The 20789-nt window shown below is 39.8% G+C and overlaps 2 protein-coding genes across 5 annotated transcripts in view; one reads left to right on the top strand and one right to left on the bottom strand.

Moving 5' to 3' along the window:
• Positions 1–7901, bottom strand: part of slc35f3b (solute carrier family 35 member F3b) — a 99229-nt gene extending 91328 nt beyond the window's left edge. Inside the window, exons 1-4 of one of the 3 annotated variants that reach the window (XM_074675341.1) lie at positions 7828–7860; positions 6132–6300; positions 5923–6007; positions 3594–3808 (exon numbers count right to left, since the gene is read on the bottom strand). In XM_074675341.1, coding sequence (XP_074531442.1) covers positions 3594–3808; positions 5923–5981 — 274 coding nt within the window. In that variant the 5' untranslated portion in view covers positions 5982–6007; positions 6132–6300; positions 7828–7860. Of the gene's footprint in view, positions 1–3593; positions 3809–4634; positions 4816–5922; positions 6008–6131; positions 6301–7827 lie in introns of those variants that run through there. The other 2 variants (XM_074675340.1, XM_074675339.1) reach the window with 2 other exon arrangements.
• Positions 7902–17395: 9494 nt separating this feature from the next.
• Positions 17396–18929, top strand: LOC141795072 (glutathione S-transferase alpha-5-like). Of its 2 annotated transcripts, none has more exons than XM_074675824.1 (7): positions 17396–17420; positions 17560–17680; positions 17762–17813; positions 18002–18134; positions 18228–18363; positions 18450–18575; positions 18654–18929. In XM_074675824.1, exons 2-7 carry the CDS (start codon positions 17594–17596, stop codon positions 18783–18785), a joined length of 666 nt encoding a protein of 221 aa, XP_074531925.1. In that variant the 5' UTR covers positions 17396–17420; positions 17560–17593; the 3' UTR covers positions 18786–18929. The 2 variants fall into 2 exon arrangements, with proteins under 2 accessions (XP_074531925.1, XP_074531924.1); XM_074675823.1 differs by lacking the exon at positions 17396–17420 and adding an exon at positions 17425–17465.
• Positions 18930–20789: the final 1860 nt, after the last annotated feature.

Consider the following 20789-nt stretch of genomic DNA (forward strand, 5'->3'; position numbering starts at 1 on the left):
GACAGTGGGTGCAAGTGCTCATGGGATATGAAGTCTTTATCCTAGATAAACACTAGCTTTTGCAGATAGTCCTCACAGCCCTTGTAAGAAACATTCAGAATCCACAATGAGCTTCAATTTTTGCCAAAGTGGCAGATACAAAATGTTTTGGGCTTCTCTATGTGTATGAATTTATTTTGGCATTGCTTTTGGAAATTCCTTTTCTGTAAAGAATAAATGACTTTTGGAGTTCTGACCAATCAAAAACAGGTAGTTATCACACCTTGGATGAATAAAAAAAGGCTCTTTAATAATGCATGTTCTACTTCCTGGTTGCTGAAGGGAGCTACATATGTCTCATGGGACTTAATTTGAAAGTCGGCTCTTTTACGCCATTATTTAATTACATTTTAATGAAATTAAATCTTTTATTCCTTCTCATTTTGACTGTGCTTCTGTTTATTTTTCTGCTGCTTTGCTTTAGTTCATTACTGAAGAGCTTAATTTGAATTTGCTGTATCAGATGAATAATTTCAATTATAACATCGGGTTCAATATTATAACACAAGCTACAGGCATGTTTGGGCCCTCTTCAAATATTCATGCAGTAACAAGTCAGTTCAATGAACATTTCAAACTCCACTATCCTGTACTTGTCAAAGCACCAGGAGGATGAAAGAAGCAGATTCAGGTCTGAGCTGTCCTGTGTGGTCTGCAGTGTTCAGATGTTCAGTACATGCTCATGAATATTGAAGAAGCCTTGGAGTTCTTTAATATTGCAGCCCTTCATGTTAGATGTATAGACGTTTCAACCTGTTTCACATCATCAGCCAGCAAACCCCTCAGAGTGTTGTCACAGCAGAGCAGCGAAAACAAACAGAACAAAAGCTTGTCAGTTATTACACTTCTGTTTGTTCTGACACCACGGTGGCATAATGAAGCTCCTATACATGAAGAGGCACAGAGCAGGAGGAGCAGGGCTGTGAACCATCACTCAGCCCCGGCTCGGCCGCTTACAGCTGATCACAAGAAAAATGAAGCAAATGTTCTAAAGTGAGCGCAGGAAAAATATAACTGAGAGAAGCTAGAGCTGTGTTGACAACTTTCTTTTTCGGAGATTTAACTGCTCAGAGCAACTGCCATAAATACAAACCGAGCTGCTGCAACAAAGTCCAGCTCCAGAGATAAACATGAAGGCAAGGAGCAGCGTGATGGTAACAGAAACTTTGTGTTTGTTTACATTTTCTTTTTGAGTCAAGCTTGATCCAACCAACCTGTTTTCTTTGACTTCAAAGGACGGAGAGAAGAAAGTTCAACTCTGTGATTCACACTGCCCTGAAAGCTCATGTGAAGAGTTTTTAGCAGGTTATGTAACAGGATGAAGTCAACAATGTCATATTGAAGTTCTGATGTCTGTAACTGCTACAAGGAGGTATAGTGTCAGACCAGGAAATCTTCATCAGACTGAAGGATAACCGGTTTTTGGTTGTGCAAAAATTCCCATAGAGTGATGCATACAATCTTTTTTTTTTTTTTCATTTTTTACGCCTTTGATAAGAAAGGACAGGACAGTGGATAGAGTAGGAAACAGGGTGAGAATGGAATCTGTGCCCCGTGATGTTCATAGTCTTTCAATGAAAGCAATAAAAGCTGCATGTTCTCCATTCATAAGGAGGCACCAATACCAACTTATACAGGAAACTTCCTCCTTTCTTCCAGGAGCTTTCAAGTGTTGAGAAAGCTGCAAAGACACCTCCACAGTTATCTTTAACCGTGCATGACACAGATCTTTGTATGCGAAGTCAAAAAGTGAAATGGCCAGCATACATAAAGACAAATCCAAATTCCCAACTATCCTCTCTCAAAAGGCATCATGAAGTCATCCACATTCATCAGTTTTTCTCACCAAAGTTCAAACTGATTGTGAAAACTAAAGACTTTTTGAATCATCTGCTTGTATAAATCTACGCAATTGATCTTGACCCTTTCATGCACATCGGTGGACCTCAGTAATGCTGGGATTTTTATTTTTTATAACTGATAGCATATACCTTCAATGTTCCAATCTTATTCCATTCAAAATCATTGTACAATACTTGTGAAACAATAAAATCTTTATGTTTTAACTTTAACAACCAATAAAGTGTCCTAAGTGTTAGGTCTGAGAGCAAAAAGCAACAAGCTGTTTCATATGTAAGAATGGGCCGATCACCATCACCCATCACTTAACACCGATCTCCCAAAATTAAGGAAATCTGCACCAATCCATGCCTAAAAGCTTGTCTAAAAGAAATAAACTCTAAAATGTTATAAATAAATAACTAATTAAGCTTAGTATCTTGTTACATTTTGGGTTTTACATTTAGGGTCATTGTTAGGTGTAGATCTCTCACAGGGCTGAGGGAACTCAGACCTGTTGACCCCTGGTCTGGCTCCACTCATTACGCTGGTCTATTTATAGTCAAGCTACCATCCATGAATGACTTCCTGTTCTGCCTGATCTGCTTTTTGTAAACTGACATGTCACTGCACTGGTATCCAGCAAAATAGGAGCTCTGTGTATTTGTTGCAGTGGGCTCCGACTTGGAGCACAGTGGTGGAGCTGGACAGGAGATGCATGTGGTGTATTTTGGCCATGAGTCAACCCATACACTGCCGCCTACTGATCAAATGTTGTAAGTGTACCAGGAATTATTGAAATCAAGATCTCCCAACAGAAAGAGCAGCTGAGAGAACTAGTGCATTTCTAACAAGTGTGTTGTCTTTTTAACGTAAAGTCACAATTAATGAACAGCCCTTTTTTTTTTTTTTATTACCAAGAGTTGATTTTAAGTTTGTATAAGTTTAACCTTAAAGGCTCTGAAAGGATTATATGTTTGATGTTGATTGCAGTGACACCTGTGGCCAGAGTTGGTAGTGTTTTTTTTCAGGATGAAGACTTCATTACCCATGAGTACCACCATCCACTGTTGGAAAGACTTGACTCACTTGATCAACTTGCTTCGTTTTGCTAAAATTTGTTAGCCAATGAAGTGTCTTCAAAGGGACTTTCCATTCATGTTCTCTTGGGAAAACCCAACCCAACCACAAATACTGAGAAATAATATGTGGAAATAACCTGCTTTCAATAGATTTAAACTATTTCAATGTCCTCTCAGGGCCTTTAAGTATGGCAAACAAGACGGTTAAACTTCTAGTAAAGTTCCTCTGATGGTCCCAGGCTGACTGTGTGAGCATGTTTTTTATGTAACTTCTCTTTAACCTTCTTTATGTGCTGCTTATTGATGAAACTCCTGTCATAATACCACCAGCATGATTCATTAATACAGCCCCTTGCCGACTCTTTCACATTCAGTTTTTAAAAAGCTCCCTGTCCTTTCACTTCTTCCTCCCACATGAAGCTTTCAACCATGTTGGTTTGAGTGCAACATGGTACACCTACAAAAATGAAGTGCTGCTCAACTTCACCTTTTATTATCTCTCCCTCTGAAGTGATATGAAACCTGGCAGAGACTAATAGACTGAATGTGTGAGCCAACACCTCTCAGTGGCCTCTGCATGACCCACAGCACACTAAAGTCACAGAACAGCTTAATGCAATGTTAAAGACTCACTGCTGTAGCTCGCACTCCAGGGCTGGTATCCATAATAGCCAGTGATGCGCAGTATCCGCTCCTCTATGGACGCACTGTTGATGTCCTCAACTGAGCGCGAGGACTTCAAGTCCTCTTTGATGGCCTCGTCTACCACCAGGTACTTGAGCTGTCTGAGCTGGGGGCTGATGTCCGAAAGCCTTCTGGGGCTCACGTCGGGAGACTTGCGCATCCCGCTGGGGAGAGAAAACAAGGAATGGAAGAAGACAGTGTGTATTTAGGGAGTATTGTAAACCTTGTACCAGACAGGATAAGTTCTTTGTCTGAACCGAGAGACTCGGTGCTGTTTGTTCCAGGGAGCCCTGCGTTAGGGGCCCCTCCAGCGCCTCCACATAGCCCATAAATCTTCATCCTTCACTGGTCCTGCATCCGCACAACAACACTCTGAAAGACACTAAGTGAAAGTGACTGCTCCTGCAACTGTATGCACTGTGCAGCTCCTCTTATAATGCCTCTAATGTGAGAAGAGTAATGTGAAACTAATGGATCGATCATGATTAGAGGGAACACTTGTGACAGCATGTTTACGCACTGAAGCGTCCAGCTACACTCTATGAATATAATTTTAATACGAAAAGAACTGAAAAAAAAAAAAAACTGTCTATAAAGTGAGGAAAAAAGAAAAAACAAACAGTAGCATCATCTGTCGCACAGATCGAGTTATCTATCCAGAAAGTAGCATACATGAGCACAAGCTCTCAGCTGTTATGAAACGTAAAAGGATTGGGAAAAAAATATGAACGACGCACAAACTCCCTTCTCCACAACTCAATCATAATAATCACAATATTTTTTTAGTTTCTGAACATACAACAAAGGTCAGCAGGTATTAACCCCCAAATCTGAACATAAACAAAACTCTAGAGCTCCTTTAGTACATTCATCCCCCAGAGTATTTTTTCTTCCTCGCTAAAGCTTTGGACTCTTTTGCGCAACAGGTGCAGCCCAGCCCGCCTTTTTCCGCTCTGCTGCAGCGCATTAGTAAAACTTTAAATCTCTTACATTGGCATCAAAGTGGTCGGAGGTCCAAGGTAGCACATACAGTCCCTGTGGGGCCGCCCGACCCGGTCCCATACCGTGCCCTCTCCGTCCCCGTACATCCTGAAGGCCACTAAAGGGGGGGCAGCTCCGGCTGGACTAAATCCTCATGAAGGCTGATAAGAGACGGGCACCTCCGTCCTACTCCTCCTCACCCCCTCACACATATGCCTGGACACCACTGTGCGCACTGTTGGAGATCTGGAGGGGTGCGCTCTGCTGGTCTGGATGCAATGCATTAGCGCCATCTACCGGATTAACTGGGAACTTCTATTAGCTGAGTTTGAGATAAGCTTCAATCCTTCAAGGGAGGTCTCTTACGTCTCTTAAAAGCCCTACATGATGATTCTAAACCACTCTGTCTTTTGTGCACTTCAGTGAAACCAACAACCACAAAAAACTATTCACCAGTCTTTTTTTTTTGGCTCTACAAGGCCCCAGGTGCTCTCTAAATCCTCTTCTGCCCTTTGTGCTTCTTGGATGACTCAGTTTTTTCCCTTAGGTAAGATCTAAATTGCCTGAAGACATATTTTTTTGTGGCCTGGTGGAGTCTAAAGCCCCTTACACCAATTGTCAGAAGTCAAACTATGAAAAGCAAACTGGTTCTGGTCCATCTTGTTTCAAAATTCCATGTTTTATAAGCCACATTATGTCTCCATGGCAAAAAAAAATAAATAAATAAATAAATAAATAAATTTTAAAAAAAAAAAAGTGAGGCAAAAATAACAAATAAAAAATTCACAAATCGAAAAGTTATTTTATGGAAACTGTCAAGAAACTTTCTTTTAATCACAGAGTATAAGAAAAATACGAAGTCCAGGCTTTTGTTTCCAGCACAGGTGTGAAACATACCAGCTTTCATCATAGGTTTTCTCCATTTCACAGGCCACTGGGGTCTCCTTTGCTCTATTATTCATACTCTACTAGCAGCATTTCAGATTGATGGCTGGGCTGTGTTTCAAATATAAGACAGGAGAGATGTTTCACTTTCACAGGATCGAAGACAATAACAGGGATTTGATTACATCCAATCAGAGCTACACTTCAGTAATGAGGTAATTATGTTCACCAGTGGAGATAATATCTACTAGCAGATGAAAATCATGTATCATCTCTACCTGTTGTTTTTAAAGGCATAGATATGCAAACATAGCAGTAAACATAGGAGGGTTTCACATTTAAAAGATAAAGAGGAATCACTGTAAACAAAGAAAGAAAGAAAGAAAAAAAAAGGAAAAGCATGAATCTTTACCGTGTGAGGACGGGGTAGTACAGCTCATAGGTCCCAGGTCTGTGGTCCACTCGCTGCATTGCGTCGGCATCCTGTGAGCCCCTGGCTGTGAAGAGCAGGAGAGTACACCAACAGTTTTTTGAAGACAGGTTTTGCATCGATCAATGACCAGCCACCACAAAGCCGAGGTGGAGCAGGGTGGAGCGGGGTGGAGGTGGGTCTGTGCTTACTCGAGCAGAAAAAAGTGGAGCCCAGTCATCAATACTTGGGTCAACACCTTCCACCGTCAGTGTTAGGCAGGAGAGGATCAGGTTCATCTTGCATAATGCACCTCTCGACTTCACAGCTCAGCCAAGGCCGGATCAATTCTCTTTGATTGACCTCCTGCTTTGCCAAAACCTGAATTATGTGGAGACGTTTCACGACAACGAGCCTATAAATATCAACAAAAGTTGGGAGTGCTGATACCTTTAAATTCTTCATGGCCACCCAGTACACCTGGGCTGTTTATTTCAGGCCCAGAGGTCTAAATTTCAAAACTGGGGCTGGAATCTGTGATGGAACAGGTGAAACAGGCCAAAGGGTCTGTTTTCAGCGGCTTTTTTTTATAAAAGGAATTTCATTCCCCATGAGCAGCAGACATATTATCAAATACTTCTCCAAAACAGGACTAACTTTTTGGAATAAAATAAGAATAATCTCAAGAATTATAAAGAGCCCTTGCATCCTTTGCACAACAGGGAAAGAGCCTTAAGATTTCAGTTTATATGCACTAATCACTAGTCTTAATCTTTAGGATTAACTCAACTTCCCTCCAATGTTTGAAAGGTTGTGTTTCAGATATGTTTAGATCGTTAACTTAAATGTCTTGCTCTTCAGAGCTTCATCTTTTTCAAATCAAATCCCTCCTAAAAGTTACCGAATAACCTTGCAGTAATTTAACCTTCTGGGCTCTTCTCTCAAAACATGGATCTGAGATCTGACCAAAAGCTCAAGGCCAGAAGAGCGTAAAGCAAACACAGTGAGAACGACTTCAATATAGTTTCCCACACATAAATGTGACTGAAATAGAAAACTGCTCAGTGGGCTGTTATCAAAGTTCACAGCGATTGGTTCCGTCCCATAAATCAAAGTTAAAATGACCTCTTTTCACAGCAGACGTCTCCTATTGTAGTAATAATGTGACCCAGATTGTGGTATGCTGGGAAATCTGTAAACCTAACTCAAGTGCAGCCGGATGGGGAAAATTTGGATTGACAGAATATTGATGTCTCCTAAAAATAAGTTATATTTCAGGATAGGTACAGCTTAGTGGCTTGTCTAACACCACGAGTTGCAGACAAAGCTTTAAGTCTGTAAGTGTTGCTACATTTTTAGGTTCACCTAAAAGTTTGAGCTATTTTGTCCAGCAATTTACAATAAAATACAAAAATACTGGCAAGTATGTGACTCAAAATGTCTGACAGTTCAAACTTTCTGAGATAGATACCATAAATACCCAACAATCCATCCTTTATCTGTACCACTTATTGCATTCAAGGTTGAAGGGATGCAGTTGATAGTTACCAATCTGTCTGATGAGCATTTTTTTTAGACTGTTGAGTGAACCCATCCTGACACAAACCAGGAATCTTCTTGATGTGAGGTTAACCACTTCACCACCATAGCCCTACCATGAATTTGCAATCCATGAAAAGGACGTCAGTGACTAAATAGCTGAAGAAATTGTAAACCACAAGCAGCTTAACAACTCTAGTTGAGGTAGCAGTTGACAAACTAATTTCCATATCTAAAACTTTTAAGGAGGAGTCACTGTGTTGGGAGTTGCAATCAGGTAAATCCCAAACCAACAACAGTAAAATTCAAAAGTATAAAGCTGCTCAAAACACTTTTGAACCAATAAAAAGAGAAATATGTAACACATACGTGAAGCTTTCAGGGTGATGAGGGTTTCAAACACAGGCAGCTGTTCACAGGTGAGATGGCTTCCCTTATCAACTCTGAAGCTCCGCCCATCCAGGAAGTACACAGTGGAGGCTCATGTCACATGCTGCCATGGACAAATGGCTCCCTGAGCTCTTTTCTCATGAGATGTGTCATCCTGTCATAAAATGTTTTACTTTAAACTGATATGTTGCAGCTCTGCTAATGTGCAAGCTGACTCACTGCTTCAGTGCCACTGTTTACCTGAATGAAAGCTTTGACAGAGTTAAAAGCATGGATTTAAACCACCTATTTGTGTTGTATTTTCTTTGAAAGACCGTTCAACTGGTAGATAAACAACATTTTTACTAAATAAATGACAGGATATCTAAACATTGTTGTCTGTTACACCCACAGGTACAAAACTTTATCCACAAGGTTGGTAAAAATCAACATGATATGAAGCTTTATGTAATATGAGGAGTCATCCCCATTGCATCTTCCCTTCTGTCAAAGCTATTTCTCTTTTGTTGTTTGTAAAAGAAATATGTTTAAAATGACAGACAATAAGGAGCGCAGATGGCCTAGTGGTCTAGGTTGCGCTCCATTAGATTGGGCCCTCATGTGGGTGGCCCTGGTTCAAATCCAGCCTGTGGTCTCTTTCCTGCATGTCACTCTCACTTGGTCCACTGTCCTCACCTCTGTGATTAAAGGCATAAAAACCCAAAGTGTAAGTTAAAAAACATAGTAGCTGTGATCAAACCAAACCTTCAAAATCAGAGACGACCAACTCTGTCACTTCACCATATCTGCTTTAATATGTGGAGAAATTATAAGGTAATCTAAAATTATTTTTTTCTGAGAAATGTATGCTTTTTGTTTTATTTAGTCCTGTTAAGGTATCATATATTAACATCTGGCCTGGGACTACAGATGAAAACTTAACATTTTGGCTGTCTTAGAAAATCAAAAATCACTTTATCAAGTCTTGTAGTGAATTTCGTGGGTCTTTGGCTTTTCTCCCAGTCCACAAAATGTGATGTTCAATAACAAAACCTGTACTAAGTGCTTATGAATGTAAAATCCTGACCTAAAAAGAGCCGTTTGGATTTTGGGGATCTGCCGACGTCAGCGATACCCTTTTTTGACCAATCAGGAGCAATTCTGACCTGACTGGTCCACCAGAGCAGATACCCCCGAACCCCCCCCTGTCCACCCCCCTTCCCCGCTGCTGGAGGAAGAGAATGCGAAGTTGAAGAGCCATCACTGCTTTGTTTTTGGCTGTAAACAGCCACATAGTTACATGCTCAAGCTTCCCATCTCGGAATAAGACAAGACTAAGTGACTAGAGTTCATTAATAAAGGAAATGTACCAGCTACACTCAGTAAAACTGTGCATGTGTGTGCTAGTCACCATACGGCCGACTGCTTTTCCAACTTTGGACAGTACAACAGAGGGCTAGCAAATAGACTGGTCCTGAGTCCAGGCGCATTACCAACTATCCGCCAACAAACCTCAGACCCTGGAAATAAGAATATTTTAAATGCTGTGTGCTGTGGGGCAGATGTAAGAGCTTTTTCTCAGTGTCCCCCCTGTCTCGTCTTTGTGTTAGCTTCAGGATGCTAACTTTAGCTGCGGTTAGCCTGTAATGTTACGGTCAACAAGCTTTGCTGTTTTCTAAACATTGTGCAATCTGAGCTCGTGGCGACACTCTCAGTGGCGTGGAGGAGTGGGGCGGTATCAACGGTGGCTCATTTACATATGAAGGTCATGCCCACTAAATCAGAGTGTTCTGAACAGAGGGGCTATAAGAGCCTGGAAACAATGCTGCTGTGCTGGATTTATTGGCTTTGGCAAAACATGTTACCACTATTTCATGAAGAAATTAATGGTCCATATAAAACTGCAGAAAAGCAGCATAATAGGGGACATTTAATATGCATTGTCCCTGTAAATAAATTGATACCCCAAGCCTCCACAAAATCACCTTTATCACACCTGATCAAAACACACCCTCATCATCCTGAAAGCCTGCATCAGGTTCCCTCCTTCCCACCAAACCAAGTCTAATTATGATAACTGCTTATTGTTTCCTTTAAATTAATCAAAAGACTGTTTATCCAGAAAGTAAGATGCCAAAAGTAGATGATGCATCAACCTTAGTTTGGAAAAACGTACAAAAATCTACATCTGCTGTCTTTTCACACTCCAAAATATTACTCTCAGTAAAATGTTGCCGTGGAAAATCTTTTCTTCAGTGTGCTATCAATTACTTGATCTGACACCTACCCTCGTAACTGTTAACACTGATCTCGTACTTGTATATTCATGCATTCAACATCAGCTTTCCCCATCACTTCCTTACTCTGTAGTTGCACACAGGTTTTTGACGTGACTCCCTAATGGGTCTCTTTTCTTCACAGAAGTCATTTTGACTTGTAACAGCCTGAAAATCACAGGTGTTAATGGCTCTGACAGAGGCTCTGAGCTGTTCAGGAATGAATAAATACCAGCACTGTGGAAATGAGGTGGCTAAAAGGAATTCATCCATTGTGATATTGTTCAGTCCTGTGTGTTCCCTTCTGATGTAACAAGTTACCCTCTGTGAAAAAGGCGTAAGAACACAAAGCACATTCCTCAAGAAAAGAAAGTTTTTAATATGGGGAAATGAAAAAAAAAATCAATCCATTTAAGATGACCCATGTGTCTCTGGAGTGTAACAAGATTTCAGGGTGCAGTAGCAGATTGAGATCTTATTATTCTTCATCAAAACCTCCCTTAAAGTTTTATCTGCCCCTCTACAGAAATCCTTCAGTGCTCTGTAAGATATTAAAGCCAGTGTGCAATAACTCACAGAGGTTTCGATATTTTCTCTCATCCTCCTGTTGTCTGGTGTCATAAGTGAAACAAGTGTGATGTAAATCCATTATTATTTAATGCAGCTTCCAGCCTGGAAACAGTGGGACAGAAAGCTGCTGATTGGCTAGTGTGGGAGAAGAAATGAAACTCAGAGCCACTAAGAAAAAAAAGGTGCAATCATCCTGTCGTTGAATTATTCAGAAGGTTTTGTAAACATCTTATCCCTCATTACTGGTAATCCAGAGAGACTGGTATTTTCCTCCACCGTCAGATGAGATGTAAAATGTTTCTTTCAATATAACCTTTGTGAAGTCAGCCCCCTGTAGTCCGTTGGGCCTCTGATTTCTCCAGGCTAAATGTGTTATTTTGCTGCCATTATTGTTAAGGTTGACACACAGCTGGAGTGTGACCAGGATCTCAGCGGATGAGAAGACCCGCTGATGCTATTATGAGTTGTGAACCAGTTAGCCGCTGAGGCGAGCAGCTTCAACAGTGAGAGAAGATTGGCATATTCTGTCTCCTTTTTCTCTGGCCTGGTTTCCATTCTTAGAAAACCCTGTTTTAGTTTTGCTGACACATGAGAAGAGGAGAAATAACATGATGAAAGTCTTGGAAACATCTGTGTGCTGGTCTCCCTTCGCTGAAAAAGCAGAGAAATGGTAACTCCTAACTATGAGCTCTAAGCTGAGAGATGGAAACAGTTTTCAATTAACCATCAAAGCCATCAAATTATGGTGATCAATGACAGAGCTTGAATCTCCTTAATTGAAATAAAAACACTTACAATCATGATAATTTCACAGCTTTGTTGAAGAACTGCCATTTAAAATCAGAGAACAGGACTTAAGATAGAAGTTGCACATAAGTCAAACGTAATGAGAAAGGTTGCTTTCAGAGACATTTCAAAGATTGCTGTAGTAGTATAAAGAAGATAAGGGTGAGATGAGTGTGAGACTGAAATTTTGGGTTTCGGGTTTCTGGGATGATGGAATTTGTGGAAATATAAAACTGGATGTCATCCAGTTCCAATCGGTGAAAATGGAGACCATGCTGACAGATGATGTTGCCAAGGGGGACTCTGTTCTTCAACCCTCTGGTGCATAGTGGTGACTTCAGTGGACAGCTGTTAGAAAAGCAATTTCTCCCAAATACAAAATCTCTATGGTTGAACTGCATATCAGCTTAAAGAGAGCTCTCTATTGCTCTACTCCTTTGAGGTTCATTCAGTGGTCAGTTGTTGTAACTGCAAGTACATTTTCCCTGACTCCAAAATGATGGCCAGACAGCCACCCTTGTGGAGACCTGCTGACATAGCCAACAATCCTTCAATGACAAAGGAATCCTAGAGGTTTAAAAAAAAGATGATATACAGAGAGATCTGAGTAACAGCATTATTGTTTATTTTTTGAACATTCCAAATAAGCAGCAAAGCTAAAAAGAAATTATTCACAGAACTACCAAAACCCCCACAATTTAGTTCATTTTTGCATTAAGTTCAAACTGTTTTATGTTGAAATCAGTCTAAAACTTATCTATTTACAAGAGAAATGAAATGATACTTAAGGAAAAAATCTGACACAGGCTTTAAATTTTCATGCATTGGAGGATTAAATTTCTCTAATTTACAGAGCCTCAGGTAACATTAACCTCTATCCCCAATTTTGTCCCCAAATTTCCCAAAGAAGATTTTTTGTTCCTGGCAAGGCAAAGCAAGTCTATTTATAGCACAATTCACACAAAGTGTTTTATAGAGGGGCAAAACAAAATATCAACATTTATTGTACGAAAGGAAATGTAACATTTTACAAATAAATATTATTAAGTTGTTTGTCGATACTAAATATAGGCAAAGTTTAAATGTCAGGTGAATGTGTGATGGAAAGACTAACAATCAATGTACACCTTGTGTCTCTGGTCTGTCTCACTATGTCACAGCACATAGGTTCTTATTCAAGTCAATGAGTCAACTTACACTGGATCTGCCTCGATGCCGTATGGCTGCATCCCTGCTCCAGCAGGTCACAGCAGATACACAAGGCTTCTGATTTCACCAAATGCCAGAGCAGTGACATGTCAATTTGCAAAAAGCACATCAAGCGTGACAGGAAGTTGTGAGCAGAGACCACATAAAAACAGTGAGTTTCAAAATAAAGCAAACTGTGTCAAATCCAGATCAAACTTAAAACTACACTACAAACTGGGTTTGATTATCAGCACTTTTCAAACAATAACGCCACGTAACTACACAATTCCTCATCACTTTGCGTCCTGGGAAAAGTTGTTTTGAACAAAGAAAGGTGGTGTTAAAAAGATTTGCTCTCCAAAACAAACACATACCTTGGCAACTGTCACATCTTTATGACTGTGGGTAATGGTACTCATGGGAAATAGAGTCTTCATCTTGGAAAAACGCTCCAATTCCAGCCTCAGGTGTCACTGCATAAAAAATGATGATCCTCACAGAGACTTCAACTTGACCTCTGGGTTAATGACATTCACTTTCTGTTGTGTGTTCCTCTCCTCTTGTAAAATGTTTGTTGTGCATATTTTTTGCCCTGTATGCCGAAAGAGGTGTTGCTCTCTAATGAATGAACCTCAACCCTGTATTTCTCCTGGAGCCAGAGGTTTTCTGACACATGAACACAAGTGATTCTTTTTCTGCTGAATATTTATAACCAATTATTTTTGCTCAGATGGTTGGTGTAAAGACTTTGTACGGAAGAGGTGTCAGAGTGAGTGTACTATTGAGATCCCTTGTTAGATTACTGGCATGGGTGTTGAATTAGTGAGTGTTACACTCTGTGCAGCGGGTTGTGTCGCCAATTAGTGGTCACAACATTGTCTCAGCTGGATTTCAGATGTGGTGAAACACAAGCGTTGGATTTAGTTTGATGACAAAGTGCAGAAAAACCCGCACTGAGCTGATGCATTCCCAAGAGATGCTTCATAAACAACAACCACAGAATACAAGCTTCTTTCCCCTTCTTTCCTTTGATGTATTCAGACTCATCATCCAGTAGCCCAGTGCGTATGCTGCCTTTGCATGAAACGATAGGAGCTGGCTCTGAGGCCTGAGGTTCACACACTGCAGAGGTGGTGGTTTCACTGCTGCAAAGACAAAGCTTGGAGCTGCAGCATCCTTGGACCTCTCCTCTCTCCTCCCTTCCTCTGCTCCTGTCAGTTTGTCTCAACTCTTAAACATCAAGACAGAGGTAACTGGGCCAGCGTATATGTCCTGCCAAGTGTTTACTCTGTGCATGTCTATACGAATATATGCCAAGGAGACAGGACTGCTATGCACAACTGCAGCTTTAAAAGCGGGGTTGCCTTTCTCCATCTTTTTAGTCATCTCTTTATTGATGAATCCCTGAGAAGTATAATCCATGTTCCCTTAACTCCTGCTTAATGAAATCATTGTGTTTGCAGGAGCAAATGAGCGCAGTTACAGAGCTGGCAGAGGGGAAATGTTTGTGCTGGAGGCCTCCTGAATTCCCACTGCCCCAGTGTGTATGTGATATAAATAGAGTTGCTACACCACCAGAAAAATACAGTGCTTTGGGGTAGATGCCATTCAAAGCCTCCATCCAGTCCAGCTCGACCCACTCTCTGTCCTGGATGACCCCTGGACCACAAGCTGCAGCAGGGGACTTTTTGTAAAACCTGAAAAATGAGGAGTGATAAATAATGTCCTGCTGTGAATCTGAGCGTGCAGCACAGCCAGCAGTGTTGCTTTATTTGTATGCAGTATCCGTTTCCCTTTGGGGAAAGCTTTGGGTTCAGTGTAATGATGTGGTTCTCACTTTCAGCATGAAGATAAAGCTTTACTGGTGGCAGGATTCAGACGAATCTTGCTAAGACTCAGGTGGTTTCCTGTGCGCATATGAATGAAGCCAAACGATCAAAAAGAAATATTAATGAGTAAATAAAAAGCATATTTCAGTCCAGTGCGCAGTGATGTGCCTTCAGGGAGAAGTCCTGCTCCACACTGATACCCTCCTGACTGACAGCCTGACTCTTGATAATTTCACGTCAGTGTTTGTGTTTATGCTGATTAAAGGTAAATAAAGGACAAAAAGAGGAAGTAGAAGACTGAAACATGTAACATCCCTAAGTGTATGTGCATCAGTAAGCCACAGGCCAAATATGAGTCTCCAGAGTCAGGAAATGTAATCTCACGTAACCCACTCTGCTTGTGCCTGCAGAATTTCGAGAGACTTTTATGTTTTGTTCACACCTTTACATGCAGAGCTGCAACGGTGGCAGCAAAATAAACAACGAAGCAGCAGGCGATGAGTGCAAATGTGGAAATGTCAATGACACCAGCTGCAAGGAAATCAAGTTATTCCTATTGCAGTTTTACACCACCATCTGCTGGCCATTTGTGGAACATGCATGTGTTTTGATGTTAATTTTTTTTTGCTATGAGCTGTCCATATTTAAAGCTCTAACCTAAAATAAATTGAATTCAACAGCTAGTAGGAATCAGCTAATTCTGACCCTACCATCCAAATGTGGCAGCAGAAACCCAGACTCATCAGTCACCCGGTGTGGTCTTCAGCTGCTGTAGCCCATCAGCCTCAAGGTGTTGTGCTTTCAGAGATGCTCTTCTGCAGACCTTGGTTGTAACCAGTGGTTGTTTGAGTTACTGTTGCCTTTCTATCAGCTCCAACCAGTCTGTCCATTCTCCTCTGACCTCTGGCATCAACAAGGCATTTTGGCCCACAGAACTGCTGATCACTGGATATTTTCTCTTTTTGGGACCATTCTCTGTAAACCCTAGAGATGGTTGTGGGTTAAAATCCCAGTAGATCAGCAGTTTCTGAAATACTCAGACCAGCAAATCTGGCACCAACAACTGTTAATGAACAGTTGGATAAGTGTGCCTAATAAAGTGGCTGATGAGTGTGTAACTCTATTAACCCAAACAAAGTTGAGAGAGTTGGAGGATTGAACCAAGCACTCGTTTGCTGTCTCCCTTTGATCAAACATTTGGACAAGGCCCAACTGAGAGATCTATACTGTTTCACTTAGGCTAGGCCCAATCGAGAAATTTCTTGTATAGCAATCTGAAATGTTTAACTGACAAAGTGACAAAAGAGCTGCATAATTTTCTTCAAAAGGTAAAACAGAGGTAAATGATTACATAGGAAAAAAAATAAATGATTAAAAAGTACATTAACTTGTGTTACTGTCAGGAGCCCATGGATAAACTCCATTTTTCCTCTGATGTTAAGGAAATGCCAAACTGTCAAGATTAGATGTGATATGCTTTATTTATCCTCCATTAGGGTTCCAAAGTTGGAGTAGAATAAAAAGCACCCAATGTTACTATATATGTATATATATATATATATATATATATATATATATATATATATATATATATATATATATATATATATATATATATATATATATATATATATATATATATATATATATATATATATATATATATATATTGTAGCTTCCTGTGAAAGCTAAACCTGCTCTCCCCAATCTTTTCATGAAGAAATAAGCCCCAGCTTTTCGTCATCCTCACTAAGCAAATAATTTAAATTCTACACCTGTTATTTTTGTTTTGCTACTTAATGTCCATCATTTCCCGTAGGGCCAATCCTTGCTTAGGTCTATTTTCATACAGCTCCCAGCTTTTATCTTCCAACGCACTAATAGTGGCACTGAAACGAATCATGTTCTAAATCATGTGTTTATTTACATTTTCTGTCAAGTAATGTAAAAAAAAGTAATATAAAATGTGAGAGTTCAAAAAACCAATGAGAGGACACAAGATAAACCTCAAGTCATGAAATGGAGAAGGAAAGACTAAAATTTGTGCATAAAACTTGGTAAAAAAAAAAAAGTCTAGGTGAGAAAAACTCAAAATTAAATGTCATACACTTTACGAACTTTGTTCACTTGTGTATACACAGCATATTTAATTCAAGAAACATTTGAAATTGATCACATGAACACCAAATCTGAAGTATTTCCATAATGTTTAGCAGATGAAATATAATAGACCAGTTTTTCTATTGGCTGTTACTGACTAATCAGATGAAATGTTTCTATTTTAGCCTTTGTATAAGGATTTTCCTCTTCTGTCTTGTCAAACCAGGAGTCAGCAAGCCAAGCAGGTGTGAACTATTACAATATATAGCTTATGTATGAATGCTTTACTATGATTGCTGTACTAACAATATTATACACATATAACTGTCGTGGCATGAGAGAACACTTGAAGGGAAATTATTGCGCACTCAGAATGAAAATCAGAATAAAGATGAGAAGTGATCACTGCCTATGTCCAATAATTACTAACTAAAGTTAACTGTGTAACCTTCAGAACTCAAGTTAATAGTTACTTTTTTTAGAGTCAGGCCTATGGTTCAGACACAGTTTAGAAGATAAATAATTAAAGGAAGAACAGAGAGATGCGTCTCTAACAGTTCCTTCAACAGATAAGGAGGAACCATTTTGCTCAGGAATGCGAGTCTCAGTTTGCAGAATACCAAGAACGGCTGGCAGCCAATGAGAGGAGAGACAATGCCTGAAGACGACTCTACCTACGTTTGTCAGTACTATCTGTTAGTTTATAAGGGCTCAGGGGACAGGAGAGGAGGCTCAGATTGATCCAAACTGACCCTTGCACAAGTTGTGGTAGTCAGGGCTGCATAAATCTGAACCCAGGGACCTTTGACTCTTCTTCCCCCATCAATGGTCTGAGTGGAAACAGGTGAGAAAAGCATGGGGTCAGATTGATACATTTGAATTTGTCATGGTGAGACAAATAACGCCTCATTTCCAACAGAATCTACAAGCTCACTCACTTTTTTTAAGTGCATTTAGTAATTCATGTTATGTCTGTTTTAAAGCTGTTTAGTTTTACACTGACAACAATTTGCAGCCATGGCTGGAAAAGTTGTGCTCACTTACTTTGATGGGAGAGGAAAAATGGAGTCAATCCGCTGGCTCCTGACAGCTGCAGAAGTTGATGTAAGTTGTTTTTTTTTTTTAAGTCATTTTTTTAACCTCTAGAATGTTTCTTAAACTTCTTTCAAAATCTTATTTCCACAGTTTGATGAGGTGTTTCTGACTAAACGTGAGCAATATCAACAACTTTTAGATGGTAAGTTAGTTTCAGTTGCTGAAACTGTAAGTGTGTTACTTAAGCACATAAATAGTTTGCATCTATATATGACGCAACCTGGCATGAAACCAAAACTGGAAAAGCGTGCCTGATGAATTTCAATTACAGTGAGAATCAGTCTTCTACCTGTGAGAGTCCACCTGAATAACCTGCTGCTGTGTTTCCAGATGGGTCTCTCATGTTTCAACAAGTCCCCTTGGTGGAAATTGATGGCATGAAGCTGATCCAGACAAAGGCCATCCTGAATTACATTGCGGAAAAGTACAATCTTCATGGGCAAGATATAAAAGACCGAGTCAAGTATGGAGGTTTTCATAACATAAACATAAAAACACCAGTGGTATCATTGTATTCTGTGATTGTGCTTAAGTTTGTTTTGATGCCTCCCCTTAGGATCAACATGTACTCAGAGGGACTGATGGATCTGATGGAAATGTTCATGACGTTAATCTGGACCCCAGATCGTAAATTGAAACTGAAAACCATTGAAACTAAAGCCAAAGAGCGTTACCTTCCTGCATTTGAAAAGGTACCACTTTAAATCCCTGTTCATGTGGCACACGTATGTCAAAGATGTCACATAATTATAAATTGTCTGTGCTTCTGTCTTCTCAGGCCTTGACTGGGACTGTTTACCTGGTGGGAGGTAGGCTGAGCATGGCAGATGTGCTGCTTCTTGAATGCAGCCTGATGCTGGAGGAGGAATTTCCTGGAATCCTTAATGATTTCAGTAAAGTCAAGGTAAGTGTGCTCCCATGAAATTCTTTAAAATAGAAAATACAGCATTCCTTTAACAACCTATTTCTGCTCTTTCTTCAGTCTTTCCAGACCAGGATGATGCAGATTCCAGCCTTTGCCAAGTTCCTGCAACCAGGCAGCAAGAGAAAGCCGCAGCCAGATGAAGACTTAAAGAAGACTGTTATGGGGGTGTTGTATCTCAAACTCCTGTAAACTCTTTAAAGATCTGAAACACAACACTGACAGGCCTCACTTAGCTATGATCATAAAGAACAACTTCTGCATACAAATGAATGGACGTTTTAGCCTGTCTGCGAAGAGATAAACTTCTCATTACAAAGAAGGAGATCAACTGGATCAAAGCACCATGTGTAAAAAATAATGTGAATTTAAACTGTGAAATGTCTACTAAATAAACTATTTAATTTTAAAGAAAACCATAGAACTCCTGTCACTTTGTCAGTTTAACATCTCAGCTTGTACATGAAAAGAAGGCTTTCACTTGAACCTCTATTTATCATAAGTAGACAGATTCAAGGTGCAGGGATGCAGCTGTGTTTGTTGAACTATACTTGGTTGAAAATGAATAATAATTAAGTATAAACTGTATTAAATCAAGTGGCAAACTCTTGTAGCTAACAATACTTCTAAAACACATATTTTACACTGGTTCAGTGATTATGTTTTTACTGCTGCAAAGCTAAAAACTATAAAGTGTCTGTTTTACTGGAACATTGGAAAAGAGGCCTAAAAATATAAAGAAAAGTAACAGCATCTGGTTCATGGCTGACCTGTAGAATTCGAAGCTTTTAGTTTTAATTAAAATCAGTTCAATAAAGTCATTTTTGTAGGATTAGTGTGCAATGTCTCCATCTAGTGGAGAAGCACTGTAGTTGGGATTGGATTTTTCTAGCAAGCCCAAAGTCGACTTTATCTCAGGTTTCATGTTCTAGTGGAAAAAATAAAAATAAAATAAAACAAAAAAAAGTATACTTGATTAAAATTAAAAAGAATATCAGTTGTTGCAAATAGTTTAACAAGGGCGTCAGCATCTGTTGTGTCTAAAATATGTTTCACTTTAGATTCAGGAAATATCCCAGGCTATGGGGTCATATTCAAAATCCTCAGAGAAGAAACAGAAGGGGTCACAAATACAGTTTTTAATTTCAGAATAGATCAACTAATGCAGCAGGCACTAGCTGGCTCTGCTGGTTGCTTGTGCGCACCTTTTTATATTTGAAAATAAAAAGGCTTTACTTTGTGACTTTCTTTTCCAGTTTAATAAACTCAGTAACTACATAAAATAAATAAGAAGACTTAACAGTGTGTTAAAAGGGAGTTGCAGGTGTAATCCTGCTGTGAAGCGCTAGCACTAAGTGGTGCAGTGGTTAGTGCTGTGGCCTTGCAGCATAAAGGTGCCTGGTTTGATTCCATGTCTTGGTGTGGAGTTTGCATGTCTGTTGTCCTCTACATGTATGGGTTGACTCATTGTAACATGTGAAGGTTTAGCCTTAGCCACATGTCTTGTATTTGGAAAAAGGAATAGGCCTTTCTTTACGCAGCACTGGATTATTTACCCACTAATAGGGAAAGTGTGCTGGGTTCAGAGCAGCAAGGTTGCTGCCATCAATCAGAAGCTATACCTCAGATCCGAGCTATTGCTGGCCATCCTAGGGGCACCAGTTTTCACTCTTTCTCTCCTAGATTCCTGACATTATGGCGACAGTTGAATCTATGACAAGCAAATGTGAAAATGCTTGTCATTGATTTTTGACATCATCAGTTAGAGTGAGGGACCTGCGACTGGTACCAAGGGGCAACACTCAAATTCCTGTTTATTTTGTAATAACTTCCCTTTTTGTTAATAAAAGATCAGTAAAGGCTGCAATGAACGTCGATCTCTTCAGACTTTATTCCCTGTATTTTGTACTTGTGTGTTGGTCCCCTCAGTGATTTAAACATTTGCCTGTCATAAATTCAACTGTCTTCTCATTTGTGTGTTGATTTACTTGGAATTAGCATGACTTCTAAACTTGGAGTAAAAAAATCATACCGGGAAAAAAAGCTTTAATAATAAAAATAATTAAAAAAAAGATAGAAAGTCATTTAATGAGGGCATCTGGGGACACCTAATTTTGGGAACCCTTGAAAGTGGAGTGTTTTCTATGTATCCTAGCAAACAGTTTTTGCAACTTCCTGAGGGAATCTAAGTTCTTG

Source organism: Halichoeres trimaculatus, unplaced genomic scaffold, assembly GCF_033239565.1.
Source record: "Halichoeres trimaculatus isolate MK-OKI-2021-1 unplaced genomic scaffold, fHalTri1.1 fHalTri1_scaffold_8, whole genome shotgun sequence".
NCBI lineage: Eukaryota > Metazoa > Chordata > Actinopteri > Labriformes > Labridae > Halichoeres > Halichoeres trimaculatus.